Source organism: Ciconia boyciana, chromosome 6 (assembly GCF_034638445.1).
Source record: "Ciconia boyciana chromosome 6, ASM3463844v1, whole genome shotgun sequence".
In the NCBI taxonomy this organism is placed as follows: domain Eukaryota; kingdom Metazoa; phylum Chordata; class Aves; order Ciconiiformes; family Ciconiidae; genus Ciconia; species Ciconia boyciana.
The window spans coordinates 57,521,053-57,538,733 of NC_132939.1; the positions used below are offsets into that span (position 1 = coordinate 57,521,053).

Below are 17,681 nucleotides of genomic sequence, written 5' to 3' on the forward strand. Positions count from 1 at the left end.
TGCTCTGATTACTGTTTTGTTTTCCATTGATCCTCCTGTGTTAATAAAACCCAGTCTGGAGCGAACAAAAGCTTGCTTCTTGTTCTAGTAAGAAATGTGCCGAGCGCATACCATATCATTAACAGAAAACTTTTTGAAATAATACTGCTTTCTAGACAGACTGTATTAATTGCATCAAGCTTTTTACAGCAGGGTGGTCTAATCTAGCTCTTCTTATTGGCTGACTCCAGTTATAAACCCAACAAAAAATGAATACGGTGATATAATTGAAGGAGGGAAAAGTATTCTTTGAAAACCTCTTATTTACTTACAGGTACTTCTTTTATCTTTACTGTCACCTTAACCTTTGCCAAGAAAACACCAGACTAGTTAAATGATGCAGTAAGTAAAATTTCAGTAGCCAAGTAAATTGATATTAACCCTCCAAGATGACTGTGATTTTCAGGATATCCTAATGACTAATACAGCTGATTCTTTGAATTAACAGGAGCTCGTTCCACTCTTCTGAGCTATGGCCCCATGCCTTCCTCTATTTTAGACCTTAAACTTCACAGCCCTATCCATTAATCACTGCTGTCCATGCCCACTTGCTGTTTTTATATATGCAACTAAGTATCGTAATTGCTTTCCACCTCCTTCCATCAGCCTACATGGGGGAAGGAAGCAGTTTCACTGGTTAGCTGAATATATGTGTATTGGAGAGATTTAATTATCTTTATGGAGGTATATAAAACCCTCACTCATGGGCCCAGGTCCAAAGATTTTGGATCAGGTATATATCTGAATGCAGGCGTAGGGGATAAATTATTATCTGTGCCATTACAATCCCCTTTGTCTCATGCCGATTATAATTCCATTTCTGGGGCTTTTGCACTGTAGGATCTTCAGGGCAGGGACTTTTTTCTTTGCAGAGCGCACTGTAAAGTGCCATGCACTTTTGTGCTGCGATTTTCAAAGCTCATTTCTCGTTAACTTTAATGGGAAATGGGCATCCAAATCTCTTAGGCAGCTTTGACAATTTAAGCCTTAATGTACAATATTAATAAATCAGCATCATAAAAAGAGCCTTATGAAGATGTATTGTGAAAAAATAGCCCCACAAAAAGCATCGCAGTGTATGTGTGCATGCATACGGGCATATACTTTTCCTTATATAATTACGTCTCTCAACAACCATTTGCATGTCTCTGTTATGCAAAAAAAACCTGTGTGTATTTTACAGTTACTCTGAGCAGTTGCAATTCATTGAAATGAAATAAAAAGCAGGCTCAAAAAAGCACCCTAATCTGGCAAGGGGTAAAGCAAAATGAATGCTTTGCCCATTTATATTTTAGATCCAAGCTACACAACCCTGTGAATTTCATGACTCTATTCCAACTTCTAATTAAATAGGCACTAAAAACATTTAAATGGGAGAACCCAATTCAACAGACAGAAGCCTCTGAGGCAAAAAATAAATAAATAAAGAGACTGAGAGAGAGATTGTTCCAGTGGTAGATATTTTTTTTAAATCACATGGAAAAACATACACCTTTACTTGCAAATTCCTCATCCTGTGGTGCCCTAAACACAAAGAATTGAACAAAGACAGAGGGAGCCATGACCAGCACCAGCCAAGCGACACAGTGGACACCCAAGCAGACTTCCCAGCATCATTTACTGTGATTGAAACTGCTATCAGCAGCACGTTTTCTAAAGATCACAAACAGCTCTGGATGAGGCAAGATGACTTCCCCTGTACATGACTGAACGCTACTCAGCATTCCAGGCAATTGCTCTTATCTAGGTTGGAGATTTCCAAATGAAGTTTTCACACGTGCGTACCCCAAATCCCACCGGCAGCCAAAAGTTTCAATTCTCCAGCACAAAACTGCTGGGACTGTTGATGGCCCAATTTGTAAGTGCCCAGCAGAGATCTGGGAGTAGTCGCAACTTCAAGCCTTCAGAGTCACAGCCTGTTTGAAAACTGCACGGAAAAACTCCAGGTCCTGAATTAAATGAATGCTGAAAAACAGGAAAGGTAAGAAATGATGAAGGAGGAGGAGAGGTGGGAACTGTTGACAGCCTTTTTTCAAAGAAGGAAACAATTCCTCAGAAGCAAGAACAGGGCTGACAGAATAAAAGGCTAATCAAGTCAGAGAGACAAGCAGATCTCTAAAGCTATAGCAAGTGACTGTTGTAAATATCTATATTAAAAAAGAGGGCACAATGCAGGGATCATCACTAGATTATTAGTCAACACAAAGAACTCACTTTTCTTTCATTTCCACAAAACATTGCAGGGACTAGAAAGATCCCGTAACCCTTGCCACAGGGTTTAAACCATGCCTAGGCTTACATAGAGTGAATACTACAGGAGCTAAGAAAGGGTTAAGTAGCCATAATCTCCTTTTTCAAGGGAAGAAAATGTTTCTTTCAAGCAGAACTTGACCAACTACTGTCATAAACATGTAGCATGCACTTTGATATAACCTATTCTCTAAGTGCCACAGACTGCAGCAGTAATTACAGGAAGCCATGATAACAGGTCTCTCTCTCCACGGAGCTGGCATCGCTCTCCCAGCAAACAGGCAATTCTGAAAACTCACAGAGCACAACTCCAAAGTGAGAACTCAAAGTACGCAAAGTACAAAAGCCTCGCCTTCCCACATTCTTTAATAAGTTATTCCTTCCTTCCTTTTCTATTTTTAGTTGTACTTGCTTCCCTCCCCACTAGCTGCTGGCATCAGAAGCAAGAGGGAGCCAGGGCATCCAGTTTACTGTTACAACTACCTGCCTACGAAGGGCACCTGCGTGCATACTGCACCAGTGAAGAGAGAGAACAGCAAGACATGAGATCAGTTCCAGTTTGGTTTACTGGTTATGGGGAGGAGGGAAGGGGGGAGGCAGGAGAGCTATCTGACTTTCTGATCCAGCGCTCACCATTCGGAAGAGCCCATCGTTACACCCGTATCAGGCCAGTTGGTCAATCTGCTGAGGCTGATGAAGCAGAGCCAGATTAAAACAGCATTCTCCCCATGCTGTGTACAACAGCTTGGGTAGGAAATCTAACCAAATCCCCTGGATGCAGTGACCGCGCTGCACCATGCAACACATTGCTGCAAGCCCAGTGCCTGCACCCCGGCACAAGCGGCTGGGTGCAGGCTGAGCCTCTCCCAGGCGGCACAGGAGCCCTCCTCGCACTCCCTGAGCTTCATCCAGGGTCAAAACAGGACCCTGTGGAGTGCTCTCAGCCTCAGCTGAGAATATTTTCTTTCCAAGATGCAAATTTAAATTTCCTGCAAAACTTTTTCTCTCGCTTTATTACAACAAGAGATGTACAGGGACATTCTCATGAGATATAGCGTACTGCAGCCAGGTGGTACCACTGCTTGTGGAAGGAAAAAGCTGAGCACAGCAAAGTTTTGCCAGATTCAGGGGGACGTGAGGAGCCATTTCCCAAAGGCTTTACTCCTGACAGTCATTGCTGTCTCTCTAAATCCTCTGGTCCTCATGCATTACTTATCCAGCATCATTCTGGGAACTCCCTATTAAAACTCCATGCACGTTAGCATGAATGAGGGCTGCAGGGTTTGGCCCACCACAGTGAGACTCCATAAACACTTGCGGATTTTGCCACAGCTGTATTTTCTTTTAAGCCCTCCCCATTTTCACCTCTCCAGCCCACAGTTCACCATAGACCCAATCTTGCAACTGAGCCACGCTCAGAAACACCCACTGATTTCAAAGAGATCGCTGGGTCTGAAATGATGGGGTCTGGCGACAATATGTCCGTGTCCTCTTTGGCTAGCTCAGTGCGCCCTCATTTCCACATCACTTTCCCCTCCTCGTGGTGACAAAAGTCAGGCATCCAAAAGGAAAAAAGGAAAAGAAAAGCTGACAGGGGAGAGGCGAGGGATGTGTGGCAAGTTACCAAGGAGCATTTTCTCAAAGCAAGGGAGAAAATGGCATGGAGCACATACATCCTGCGTGCACATGGATGTGGAGGAGAGCCTTTAATATGAATGATTGGGGAGGGAGGGGAAAAAAAGGAGGGGAAAAAAAAATACCTCAGATGTTAAATGTTATCCAATTAAGCTTAAAATAAACAGCCCAGAGAGATGAAATCTTGATACTGTGGTATCACATTCTGCGAGGAGTCTCAGACATTTGTTCACAACGTGGCACAAACAGCCCGGCAGTGGCTGCCGGTGACAGCTGAAGGTGGGCAGGCGGGAGGGGAGGGATGGGGAAATGGAGGGAGTCGCACACCCTTTCCCGCTCCCCATCCTCCGCCAAGGTGGAGGGGGAAGGAGGAAGGGGAGGGGGGTGGTTTAGGGCATTTTCTCTGCCTTCCCCACGCGACCCAGCGAAGGCAGCTCTCCCACAGCAAAGATGACATCACTTGGCAGCACTACTGACCTTCAGATAGCAACAAAAAAAAAATGTTTCTATTACCTGACAACTGACAATGACATCCAAATGTGCCTGACGTCTCAGTCTGAATCTCAGTCTGAGTCCCGCCAACTGAGACTGCACGTGCACCACAGCAGGGCAGGCTAAGGCAGGGCGGGAGGGAGGCCAGTGCGCGGAGAGGTGACGTGATCACGGATGTGTGAGGGTGGGAGGAGGCAGCTATGGGAGCCCCCGGCAGGTTTGCAGGCCTGGACGGCCCTGGAGAAAAAACAATAGAAAAAACTGTCAGTCGGATCTAAGTTTGAAGGGACAGAGGAGGCATCAGCAAGGGAAACAGGCGAGGCGGGGGCTGGCTGCCTAACGCGCGACACGCTTGGTCTGAACCCCTCTCTGGGTCCGGCCGAGGCTGGCGGGCTCGCTCCGGGCGGGGAAAGAGCAAGAAGAGACCTGGGGGACCCGTGAACCCGGGCTGGGGGCCCGCGGGGGGCACGGAGAGGGGCGAAGCGGGGGGGACGGCCGGCCCTGGCGCGCAGCAGAGCCGGAGGCGGCAGACGTCACCACCGGCACTTGCTCAGGGACTGAATCAAAAGGGGGATTATTGTTTTACGGCTGTGTTAATGCATTGAGCCGACACAAAACTGGGCAGGCTTTCTGCCCAGCCGCCGCTGAAGCGGGCTCCACACACCAGCCCGGACAAAGTGCGGTGACTTAGAGCTCAAATGGCTTCAGAGAGGTGCCAGGAGCCGAGCTCCCAGAAGGAAGCATTGGCGGCCGCTCTGCTGCCGTCCCGCTTGAGCTGCGGCCAGTTGTGCATTTTGCATGCCCCGATTATGCAGGCTGCTTCCCTATCGAGCCTGCGAAGAAGGGAGCAACCTTTTTCCTGGTAGCTAAAAGATGATATTGTAACCTCCAACCGTATTATTTATTTTTAACCCCTCTAGGAATCACCTGCCATTTAAAAGCTGTATTTAAGAGTTTTCTCCCGCTCCGCTGGAAACGCTCGCTCCTCCTGGCACTAGTCCAAACTGAGCCCCGTGGCTTTGAAAAACTAAGATACAAGTCTTAAATATCGATATACCCCTATACAAATACAGATATGCACAAACATACACACACGCGCGTGCACGCAAAACCAGGTAGGAGCCGCATTTTTGGCTGGTTTAAAGGGTTAGCAGAGTTTAAAGGGAAGTTGAGCGAATGGCACCACTTTACATCCACCGAGAATCCCACCCCCTTCATTTAAAACTATGCCTGCCACTTTATTAAATAAAGGGTAGCTACTAATCAAGGGCAGTTTCTAAATGAAGATATGTGGTGGAGTGGTCGCCATTAAAAAGCTGGCATTTGCCAACAGTTACCACACAGTGGTAGATCAGAAACCACAGTTTCCCCCTGTATTGAGATCAGGAAATAAGTGTGTTTGTTAATTGTGGGGTACCTTCTGGCAAATGCTCTCTTTTTTTTAATGGTGGCAATTCTGCCTGTGCATGCTTGTGTGCCTTGCAGATACATGCAAACACCATGGCAGCAAGGAGAAATATTTATCTATGCTTCCTCCAACCCTAGAAAAGCAACATTTTCTAAGGGAGCTTTACACTGTGGCAGCAAGGAGAAGTATTTACCCATGCTCCTTCCAACCCTAGAAAAACATTTTCTAAGGGAGCCTCTCCACCTCAAGAGTCCTGATTCGGAAACTAGGCCTGCATGTTGATCTGACAGCTACACATGTGAGGCAAACGGGGATACTTCATCCTTGGCACAGCATCCAGCGCTCCAGTCTGCAAGGACTGCATTTGATTTTGTCGTTTATCTTAAATGGCTAAGAGACCACCAGTGCAAAACATTTGTGTGAAGCTTTTGCCAAAACCACAAGTGAAGAGTCTAAATTCCCTGTGTAAATACTTGAGCTTCAAGCATCAAGGATAAAATTTGTGCTCTTTTGTGAGGACTGGTTTTAAATAGAAGCAATCTCTGTGGCTCATGGGACGAGGAAGGATTTTTTATTTTGAGGGCTCAGTTGCTTGGCTTTTGCAACTGTTCGATCTCCCTGGAAGTACTACACAAGCAGGTAATGATAACTACTATCTAGATCGTACCTACGTTGCATTTTGGGCAGGACTGTGGATGAGGCATGTGGAAACTGGTGTCAGACATGGATTTCTGTGTGTGTATGAAACACTCTACTGCCACTGTAATATATATGAATAACAACGTGAGTTTTTTTCATGGAACAAGCAAAAAGTAACAAAGATTTCCTCCAAAGACTTAAGAACTGTATCTTATATTCCTAATATTATAGAAGTAACTAGGCTAGCATAGGCTATGTTGAGCCATGTGGGCACTCATCCTTCCTGGGAAAGCTGTGAGCTTGAAATCGGGATTTAAAGTAGAGCCACAGGGCAGCTACGTGTCAGGTTACACCTAGACATGTCTGTGGCCCCACCATGACCAAGGACACAGGTCCTGCAGTCACTTGGCCCTCTGCACATCATGGTGCCATACTGCATGTTTTGAAGGAGCTCGTCACACAGAGGAACTGTATGAAGCCAGCCAAGCGCACCATCAACCACAACTGCATGGGGTTTTAATGGGAGGTGCATGGGTCCTAGCACGCAACACTACCCTGAGAGCAACAGCTTCTCCTCTAGTCCTGGTGGGTCCCATCTTTCCATTGGCAATGAATTTGATACAATCTGCACAGCCCTGAGGCATCTGAGAAGATGCTAAGAGCTCACCAAGTGGGTACAGGGAGGCCCTCCCTGCTCTTATCCAATACGTCTCCTCTAGTGTGGAAAGGAAATTATGGTTTCAAACAGGAGGTTTCTAACCATCTGGGCAAAGGGATCCTGTAAGAGCCTTCCAACAGAGGTACTGGGGACAAGCCAGCTACCTGCTTTAACAAGGTGCCTTACAAATTTATGGGAAGGACTATATGAACCAGTTGTCAGTGAAGGGATGGAACTGAACATGTCACTCAGAAGGTCTTTTTCTGTCCTTTGATGTATATATGAGGATAACTAAAAAGTGCTAACCTAGTGTCAGGAAGGGTTGGTAAGGGAGAAGAAGAATGGACAAAGAGAGACTCTGGCAGATCTTCAGGGAGTCCCACCACCACGCCTGAGTCCAGCACTAAGAGACAAAGATCATGGGACTGCCAGACCAGGAGGCTGAGTCTGCCCCTACAAGCAAAGTCAAACCAGGTGATTCCTCCTCCTCTTTGCTGTCACGTTAGGGTTTGCCTCTTTGTCACAAATCACGACAGCCCGATAGAATCAGATCAAGTGGCAAATAATGAAGAGGGAAATTGTATCCACTGGGATCAAGGAAAGCCATGGAGAAAAGGAGTGCTCCACCATTAGGTACGTGATGCCTCTTCATAGCTATAGAAAGAATAACAAACAGTGGTGCTCAGAAATGCTCAGCTTGTGTTTGCTAGGAACAGGCCCATGTTTTACCTCTCCAGCTCTTCTTCTGTGGGATTTTTCCCCATAAAGGCTCTATTTAAAGCTGAAAATTAAGACAGGGGCTCTAGCATTCTTCAACTTAACTGCTACAGATGATGCACAAACACAAAATGAACAGACAGATTAAAAGATAAACAGATATAGGTAGATAGGCAGACTGTATCCTAAGGTGGTGCTGAGAGTTTTCCGCTCAACCCACGCAGCACCAGGCGAGGGAGGGGAGCCAGTCTCTGGAATTCTATGGCTGATCAACCACATCATATTGCACACAGGTTTCAAAAAGAAAACACTCCTGCGAGCCCCTGACTGCCACAAAGGGCACAGCCACAACCGGCACTAAGGGAAAGCAGACCGCAGGAACTGTGCTGCAATCTTAGAGGCAAAAATCCAATCCGACTGGGGTGAGCAGGCACACACATGCAGCTCTGTGTCGCTCGGACATCGCTGACATGATGTGTAAGGCTCAGTTCTCCTCTTGGGTCAGCACTGGGAAATCACTCACCTGCACTGCAGATCTCGATTATATATTCTGCATTCATTCTGCACGGATGCGAAGGGGAGTTTTGCACGTAGCATGAGTGTGAAACATGCACAGGGATTGTCACCATGTAAATAAAAGATCTGCCTTTCTGATGGTAAAGGAGGATTTTGTCCTCATGCTTTAAACAGGCTCAGCATATACTCAGTGCCTGTACATGGCAGTAGCTCACAGGTTATGTTGACTCCCAGGCACCGCTAAGAGTAATTTTTTTGCTCTCTGCTATTTTTAAACTTGCAAAGGAGAAAATAAGGTAAATTGGACATGACCCCAGAAGATGGAAATGAGCATAAGAGACTAGATGAACACAACAAAAGCCACAATCAAGGCATAAATTGCATCCTTTTGTTGTCCCTCTTCCTGAGCCTAGGCATGACTGGCCATATGATATGGTATATGTAAAATACCACACTCTTCTGGCACATCTGCAGAAAAGTCCCTGAGCTAAGCACAAAGATGGAGCCACAAGCAGCATTCACAATGTCCCACCTCAGCGTGGTTCAGACCAGGGGACCTGGTCTTAATTTAAGAGATCTTGCTTTACATCTCGTGTCACGTGTAAATGCAGCCACACGTAGCCATGTAGGTGGTGCATCGCTGGGGGTGTTCTGTGCTCGCCTGGGTGGGTGCCTGGGTGTGTATCTGTGCACAGGCAGACAGGTAGGTGCATAGGCAGACGTGTAAGCCACTTAACAGGGCACGAACCAAGTTCTTCTGTGTGTCTCTCTGTGCCTGTCCAGTGATGCAAAATTAATCTCTGGTTAGAGACTAAAGCTCAGTTCCATTATTAAAAAACTCTCTTTCAATAAAAAGAAAAACATCTGTTCAAACAGTGTATGGCTACAAATTCAGAGTGCAGGCTGCAGCCTCATCCCTGCCCTGTGCCCATCATGTTCAGGGGGAGTACTGCAGATGTTTTGAGATGGGTTTTACATGTACCATTGCAGCAGCCTTGAACAGACGCATCCAAAAGTGAAAGACAGATCCATTCATTAATCTTTCCAACAGATTTTTTTTCCAAGCTTTTCCTAAAACAAGTTGTCTTATCTGTATTACACCCTCTCATACGGACTGTTCCCACCTGATATTCTTATCTTTCTACCATGTCTTTTTACACAGATACCAACAGGGTTGACGAAGCAAATGTGCACACCTGTGTACACACACAGAGCGTACAGAGACACAGGGGCACAAGCATTTCTAACAGCAGCTAGCAGAGCAACGCATGCACATCCTGCAAGTGGCGGACACACACAGCATCCCCCAGGAAAGGCAGAAGGACTCAGTGGCACAGGCAGACAGGCTATTATACACACTCACGCACGGAGTCCGGCACTCAGCCAGACACACCTGCACACCAGCCTTTACCTCTTCCCCCAGCACACACACAGCGGTTTTGGAGCAGTTCCCCCACACCGACTTATGATGCTAAGACTAGAACTTTGCTCAAGCTGGAAATGAAAAGGCTGCACTGGGGAAAGAAGGAGGGCAGGGAAGGGATTTCTTGTTATATTTTGCTCAGGGATTTTTTTTTTTTTTGCAGACAAGGATTCCCTTTGAATTGATACATTTCTTCTCCTAAGAATTTCAAATGATAATGCATAAATGAGTCATAGATCGAGAACAGTGACATGGTGAGCAAGAAGGAGAAAAAGTGTGAGTGAGGGGCACTGGCACAGAAATTTGATAGTACCCCAACTCCCCCCCTTCCTCCCCCCATGCCAAGACATTAATTCTCACAAGTCGGAGAAAATTACTATGCATGAATGCAAAAAGCATGATCAGGAGTAATTAACATGGCTTCATATGCAAATTTTATTAATGCAGAAGTACAAAGTCATTATGCAAATGAAACTTACGTCAACTCTCTTGACAAATATTCATCTCTAAAGCTCAAGTTTCTCCCTTCTAATTTTTTTTTTTAATTTTTTGGTGTAAAACCAAAAAAAAAAAAAAGTGACGAGGACTGTTTGACAAGTTTGCAAAGTTGTTTTTCAACCGGAGAAATTTATTCTTGCATTGTTGATATATTTTTTTTTGTTGTTGTTGGCAGGTACACGACAGCTCATGGAGGAGAGCGGGAGGATGGGGGACGCTGGCTACCAGCAGCAGGCAGCCAATCAAAACGCCAGCGGCTGTAATGAGCGCGATTGATGACTGTTTGGCTTTACTGCAGGGTAATGAACTAGAATCCAGTCTGAGGAGGAAAAAAATATGAATATTCATGAAGCTGTGCTCCTGCCTTTGATGATTAAAGAAATTTTTAATATTCAAATAAGCGCTTGCCAAGTGATTAACAAAGAACAAGCACGCAGGAATATGGAAATGGAGCTGTGGAAGATTTGGGAGTCACAGTCTGTGCAGAAAAGACAGCACAAAATTTCATAAACAAGATAGGCAGATAACCCAATTCACATCTGAGCAAATAAAGGGGGAAAAAATCCCCTTCTTTTTCATCAGTTTGGATATTGTATCAGTCACTTCGTTTTGGAGTGCAAAGGAGAATAAAAGCAACTGATGCAAGACAGGGAAAATCCAAACCACGAGAAACCCAACTCAGCAATTACAAAGTAAGAACCCTGGGTGAGAAACCGATAGGAAAATGATGGCTAAGTCCACTGTCTGCTGTGGGCTATTGCTTTTCAAAAGCAGGAGCTTGCCTGATGCTGAGAGCCTACCGGCTACTGAGAACTGCCAACTTGTTGTATACAACAGGCAGGAGTCGAAAGTATCCCGAAAAAAACGAGACTAGTCCCTGCCGCTAAATCCCCTTCCTCGGCTAGAGGGTGCACCGCGGGGCTTGACCACTGGCTGGAAGAGGAGGGAGGGAGTGCAACAGAAAGAAGAAATATTATCGCCATGGAAAAAAGAGCAAAAAAAAAGTGCAAAAGGAGGCTGCAAGGAGGTCTCAGCTGCCCACCCTGGTAATCAGTTGGTAAGAAATGTGTTTTCCGTGGCTGAGCCAGAAAGGTCCTCCACTCCCCACAGGTTTCTGAACAAGGATTCAAAAATCCAGCCACGTTATAAAATGTCTGGTAAGTTCAGGCTCTCACAATTTAATAGCTTCACTAAGGATTCACACTGAAGCACATAATAACAATATTAGCTGCTAAAATTACTTTGCAGTTAAAATACATCTAATTAGCAGCCAGCGACATCCTTTTTTTTTTGTCTTTTTTTGAAAAACGGTTAACTTCAAGGCTACCTTATACCAGGATGAAATGTGGTTGAGCTCTTTCTGTTACTCAAAAGCCAGAGTAAGGACGTCTTCAAACTCCTAGGGCATTGGAAAACCGACTCACCTTCTTTGTTATTAGATCCTGGGGTTTCATAGGCCTGTTTGGCTTTTCTGCAGATCTTTAAAACCTCTGGTTAATTATTTCCTATTTTAAAATCTAAAGAAAGCATAGCCTGGGTACCATTTATAATTAGCTGTGTCTTCAGAATGTAACATTTAAACTCTACTTTAAAAAAAAAAATTAATAATAATAATAGCATGAGGACAATGCTACAAAATGCACAAAACGGCCATGACTGGAACCTTCAGAGCTGCCGTGAAAACACGTCATGGAGCTAATGGGATTTTTCCCCCCATATCTGCTCCATTTTTGGAGATACAAAAATACCCACCCTTGATGTACCACAGGAAAGAAAAGAAAAAAAGAAAAGAAGGAGAAGGGAAGGAGAAAAGAAAAGAAAAAAAAAAGAAACGCCTAAACGTAAGTAAAGATAAGGTTAAACGCCATGCAGGGGTATTGCTGGGAGTCTTTCCTCTGAATAATGCCAAGACCTTTCGAAGATGCCTGTTGTCTCTAGGTGTGTGTGGGCGGGTGAAGTGTGATATTACATAACACACACGCGGCAGCGGCTGTGCACAACCGTACTGATTAAAACGCTTGACTGTGAAACTCAGCTCTCCATTTCCTGGGCTGTTCGTAGCTCGTGTCAGAGCCTTGAACACCGTAAATGTTATCCTTTGTCTATGAGATTCCTTGGCTTTATTTTAATCAGTGCATTTTCTTTTTTAATGACAGAGAAGCAACCACCAGCTCATACAGTTGGTTGCTTTGAAGCCCTTCTTAAATGGCAGTTGAGTTCTACCATATAAATGTGAATACTTAATATTTATGCCACATTTTCTTCCTTTCATTAAAAGCACCCCATTTACATATTTCTTGAGAATAATGATACTTCAGCAGGGCAGGTGAACACACATTTCAGCATATGGAGTCAATGGGAAAAAGTATTAAGAGTCAATATTGTAAAAACCAGCCCCTAAATTTAAGTGGCTTGAATTGAGCATGCAGCTGTGGTTGCCTGTCAGTAGTTAGATGCTGTAATAATAATAATAACAACAACAACAACAATAATAACAATAATAATAATAATACGCCTTTCATTTCTCTAGTGCCTTCCATGCAAAGATCTGGAAGCACTTTACAAAGATAAATAAACTGAGCTTGGAACACCCCGTGTGGTTAATAAATATCCTAATATATCTAAATATCCGGTTTTGAGCATGCAACTCTTCTCACTGCGTAAAACTCCACATTTTAGGTCATCCACATATTTGCGCGTGGCATTTTGGAGGCTCAGACTTCGAGGGCAGCCTGTGGAGATTTTTACTTACCTAAGAGACCATGTGGATTCCCAGAAGTAGCCCACACTATGCCTGCAAGATTGCTTATGCAGTGCCAAAACCTGTCTTTTAGGAAATGGGGGTGTGGGTTGTCACTGGACCTGCTCGGGAGCCGGGGTGGGAGGCCCACGAGGGCATCCAGGTGCTGCACAGCAACATCGGCAGCATCCCCACGAGCCAGGTCCCCGCGGGGGCTCCTGCAGGACCACCCGTCCCCCCTCCTACCTGATACTCATCCAAACCTGCTCCCGGCCCCTTGTCTGTGCTTTGAACACGAAGCTAAGCAAAAAACTGAAATATCTTGGCTCACCCCGATTAAACACACAAGAAAAAGGACTCTTGCCCACCCCAAGGCTGCATTCATTGCTTACTCCTGCTGTGCCCTCTGCCCACCCCACCAACGCAAGGCTTTGCCCCAGGAGGACGGCATCTCTCTGCTATGAGAGCAACCAGGAGCAAAAGCAGGGGAAAGAAGGGCAGGATTGGGCCTAAAACATCATAAGGCATAAGTAAATACAGCCTATCAACAGACATGATATAAATATAACATAGGAAACCAGGGCATTTTCTCATCACAGGAGGGTGGTCTTGCAGACGGGGCTTTGGGCTGGGAAGGGGGCCAGGGTGCACCCCTCAGGGCACGAGCCACCCGGGCTACGGCACATCCCCTCCCGGAGCTCAGCTCTCCCCTTCCCACCCTCCGCCTGTCTGGTCTGTTCAGCACCAAAACGCTTCCAAGTAGAGCCCAGCTCTCGCTCCGGGGGTGCAGAGTGCCTAACACAATGGTGCCCTGATCTGAGCTGCAATGTCCAGAAGCTACCGCAATAAACTAACAAATAACAATAATCACCCTGATTTGTGGACTTTGTTTTCCAAAAGGCATAAAGGGTTGACAATAAACAGTTCATCAATTTTCCCAAGTTTGTTCCCCAACTCTTGTAATTGAGTCCTGGGGAGTTTCAGTGGTTGTAAAAATCCTTGTGGGGATTAAAATTTTTAGTCCTGATTATACCGTGAATATTTCTATATACCAGCAAATATTCCTGATGTAACTGAAACATAGAACCACCCCAAAAGACAATCGCAGCAATTTAACAGGCCCTGGAATTAATAAAGGAACTCAGTGGATGGAAAGAGCTGTTTCCAGAGGGCAAAATAATATATAAAGGCAGCTAGAGAGAGAAATACCACTACAAATAATCTGAGGGCTTGACCACAAGAGCATGGTCAAGAGGCTAAAATGAAGGAAGCGGCCAGGGAAGAGCCCTAGATAGGCAGGAGTCAGTAACAGCGGTGAACTTCTCCCCTGCCTTGGCCATTTGGGACTGAGCCCTGCTCACACCAGCAGACGCTGCACTGCACACATGTATCCTTGGGCAGAATACGGCCTCTGGAAAAGACAACAGTAGGATTTGCTGCTCAGGTAAGTATCTCTTCCTTGCTCTAAAGTTCGCCTTCTACTAGTATTTTTTAATTTTTTCCTGATCCCACACTAAAATAAAATAATAATAATAATAAAAAAAGAGTGGTGAAGTTAGGCAGGATGAGGCTTCAGCAGCTCAGCAGCTGTTTGGTAACAAAAACAATTCCTGGAAGGGGAGGGAACCTGAGGAACGAGAGACAGAAGAAGTCACTCTGCCTCTCTGTGCCTCAGTCTCCCCATCTGTGAAAATCAGCTAATGACAGCCACCTGATTTCATTAAATGTCCTGGAAAATAAAAAGACTCTGTAACAGCAATATATTAAGCAGCAGCACTGTTAACTGTTTCACTGCTGGAAATGCGAAGGAGGACCATCAGGTGATGCCAGTGTCCCCGCAAAGCACAGATGGACAAACTTAATATACAGACACAATTAGCTCTGGGAGAGAATCACAGCTCCTGTTTTTTTGGCTCACCCCTTGCCAAAAGCAATGTAAGTGTAGGCACTTTATAAGTGCTGAATTTCAATGTGAAAGATAGTCTACCTGCCTAGTGTGAATGCATACATCACACTTCAAGTAATGTAACAGCGTTTGGAGGCGTCCGACTAACGTGCATGTTTATAATTTGCAAATTTTCCCTTGTGCACGGAGCACGGTCACACTCAGCAGAGCATTTCACTAACACCAAGCAAACTTAAACTAGCAAAGCAGGGGAAGCAATTGTAGGGGGGAAAAAGCAACAGAGATTTTTAAAATGAGGATTCCCTTTGAGTTTTGGATCTCTCAGGGGAAAACCAATCCAGCTGCGTGTGTACAAGAGGGCCCAAGTCTGATAACTGAATCTGTCAAATTAAATGAGTGGAGCAATCAACTGGAGATGGAAAAACAATCCACCAAACAAGGGGAACCCTGAGGATCTAAAGCTTCAGTCCTCAATTTACTGGACACCAGCACAACTGAGTAAATAATGCTTGCTGAATGGAAAAGAGGCTAGAAAATTAACTAGCTTTTAAATAACGAAAGAAAGCAGACAAATAAACCAGCAACGAGGAATCTAGTTCAGACTATAATGTAAGTTAAAAAAGGGAAATAATAAACCGACGTTTCATTTGCATAAGGAAGCATGTTGCAAACCTGCACCCAATCCTGCTGCTAAATAGCACAATGAAAAGTTTCACCCAAAGACTTGGATCCAAGCAGAATTTGGCCAGTCACAAGTGCTAATTAGACAGGATAACTGAACCCTACACCAGGAGAGGTAAAACACAAGTACGGCATAAAAAGAACCCCTTACTCCTTTCAGTATGACGCAAAACTAAAAGCAAAGCCAACTACAAGAAACCAAGAACCATTCTGCATACAAGACATTTTTTCTGAGGTATATTTTTTCTGGACCAGATTTCCTCATAACTCCCAATTCACCCATTTATTTGTACAGAATAGTATTCTTCTCCATAAGATAAAAGTATAAGACACAAAAAGGCTTTTTATTATCAGCTCCGCTTGAAAGGGAAGCCGAAGTTGATTACCCAGGAAAGTGTATTAAAAAAAATAAATGAGAACAAAACAGAGATATTGTACAAACCAAGGTGAACCAAAATAATTCCTTCAAAGATCCATAGTCAGGATGAGGAAGCAATATTAAATTCATAGCTATCACCCCAGTAAAATAAAGGCTAGTGGGTTTTTGTTTTGTTTCTGATTAAAATGTCAATATACTCAAACGGCAGCTTATTGCTGTATATCACAATCTAACCAAATCTTTCTACAACCTCTTGCATTCCAAGCAAAATCCCTAAAATGTCACCAACTAAAAAACCGAACTAGCCTGTAATTAGTTTCAACAAAGTAGTCCTTTTAACCCTAATTTTCTAGATGTAGATGGCATTTCCGAAGTAAGCATTATGAACCTTCCTTAAGGACAAGTGGAATCAAATTGTAAAATCATAAGCAGTGATCTAGCAGTTCTTCCTCTAAGCAAGCCTTTTATTTCCCTGTAATAAATTCAAATCCAGTCTTTAGTCTCTTAAATAGGTGATCAGAGAAAATATGCATGCACACCTAAACCGCTACAACAAACCTTATTTTTTTAAATAACACTTCAATCACTAATATAATAAAGACTGTTATAACACGTTAGCACTGGTATCATTATTCCTTATGATTCAATATTCTAATGACTGGCTGTAACAGAGGTTTATGTTCTGCCGAGGTTTATACCACTATTTAATGTAATTAAGCAAACTGGCAGCCAATGCCTCTACGGAAATATCATTTCTATCGCAGAGTATTCCCACCAGAAATTCAGAGGAATCATAACATGCAAACTTTGATTCTGTTTATTTTTTCCCCTGTTCTGAAACTGATCTGGCATTTCTTGGACTTAGTAAAGTGGAAGAAGGAATTAATTTGGCTTCTGTAGACATATTATTATTGACAATACTAATAACCTATGACAAATGGGCCATCCCCGCTCCTCTCTTTCAGCAGGCATTGCAGCCTGCAACATCGCTTTGCAAAACCCCAGAGCTGGACTCTCCTTGTGCCGGGAGCCCTGTGAGTGTACCAGCAATGGCGTTTTAAGTAAGCCATTAAAATGCTAATATTCAGCACGGGCCAGATCCCTGTTACCACTGAAAGCAGAACTAAAGCTCCTCTGGAGACAGGATAAGGCCCTTCCAATGTGATCAAAGAGTAAATACATGCAAAGCTCTGATGGGAAAAAGGATCTTTTTTCTAATTTTAAAACCAAACAGGGAGAGTCCACCAGGCTCATAATCCATGTTAGTCACATCTGGGAACACTGACATCTGGGATAACAGCAGCAAGGAGGATGGGTCCAGGCTAAAAAGTTGCCACCTGAGGTCAAAGACGAGCGCTTAATACTCAGGATTGCATCAAAACGGAGTTAGTTACCTTTTGGGCTACACCCCCCTCCACTAGACGCAGCTCTGCTGATGACAGCTGATGTACCACATATATATATATATATATAGCTTTGTCACATCTGCATTCACCCCACCTTGCAAAGGGAGCTCAGCCCCTTTGGCAGCCCTCACTCAAGCAAGAGGTTATGGGGCCACCCAGGAGCGCCGGGGCAGGAGCAGAATTCGGCCCCAAAACCAGAGTTCACCCGCTGCCTGCAACAGCAGAGCTCACGAGCCGACTTGGTTAAAATAAAGGCTTAGTCACCTCTCCCTCCCAGCTGTAAAGCTCTCTGTA

At 44.5% G+C, this 17,681-nt stretch overlaps 1 protein-coding gene across 4 annotated transcripts in view; it reads right to left on the reverse strand.

Moving 5' to 3' along the window:
* Nucleotides 1–17,681, reverse strand: part of BCL11B (BCL11 transcription factor B) — a 90,305-nt gene that overhangs the window by 43,671 nt on the left and 28,953 nt on the right. For 2 of the 4 annotated variants that reach the window (XM_072864786.1, XM_072864785.1), the window contains exon 3: nt 4,438–4,653. The exons of the other annotated variants lie outside the window; for them this stretch is intronic. In XM_072864786.1, the coding sequence (XP_072720887.1) occupies nt 4,438–4,653 (216 nt within the window). The remainder of the gene's footprint in view (nt 1–4,437; nt 4,654–17,681) is intronic. 4 annotated transcript variants of the gene reach the window in all.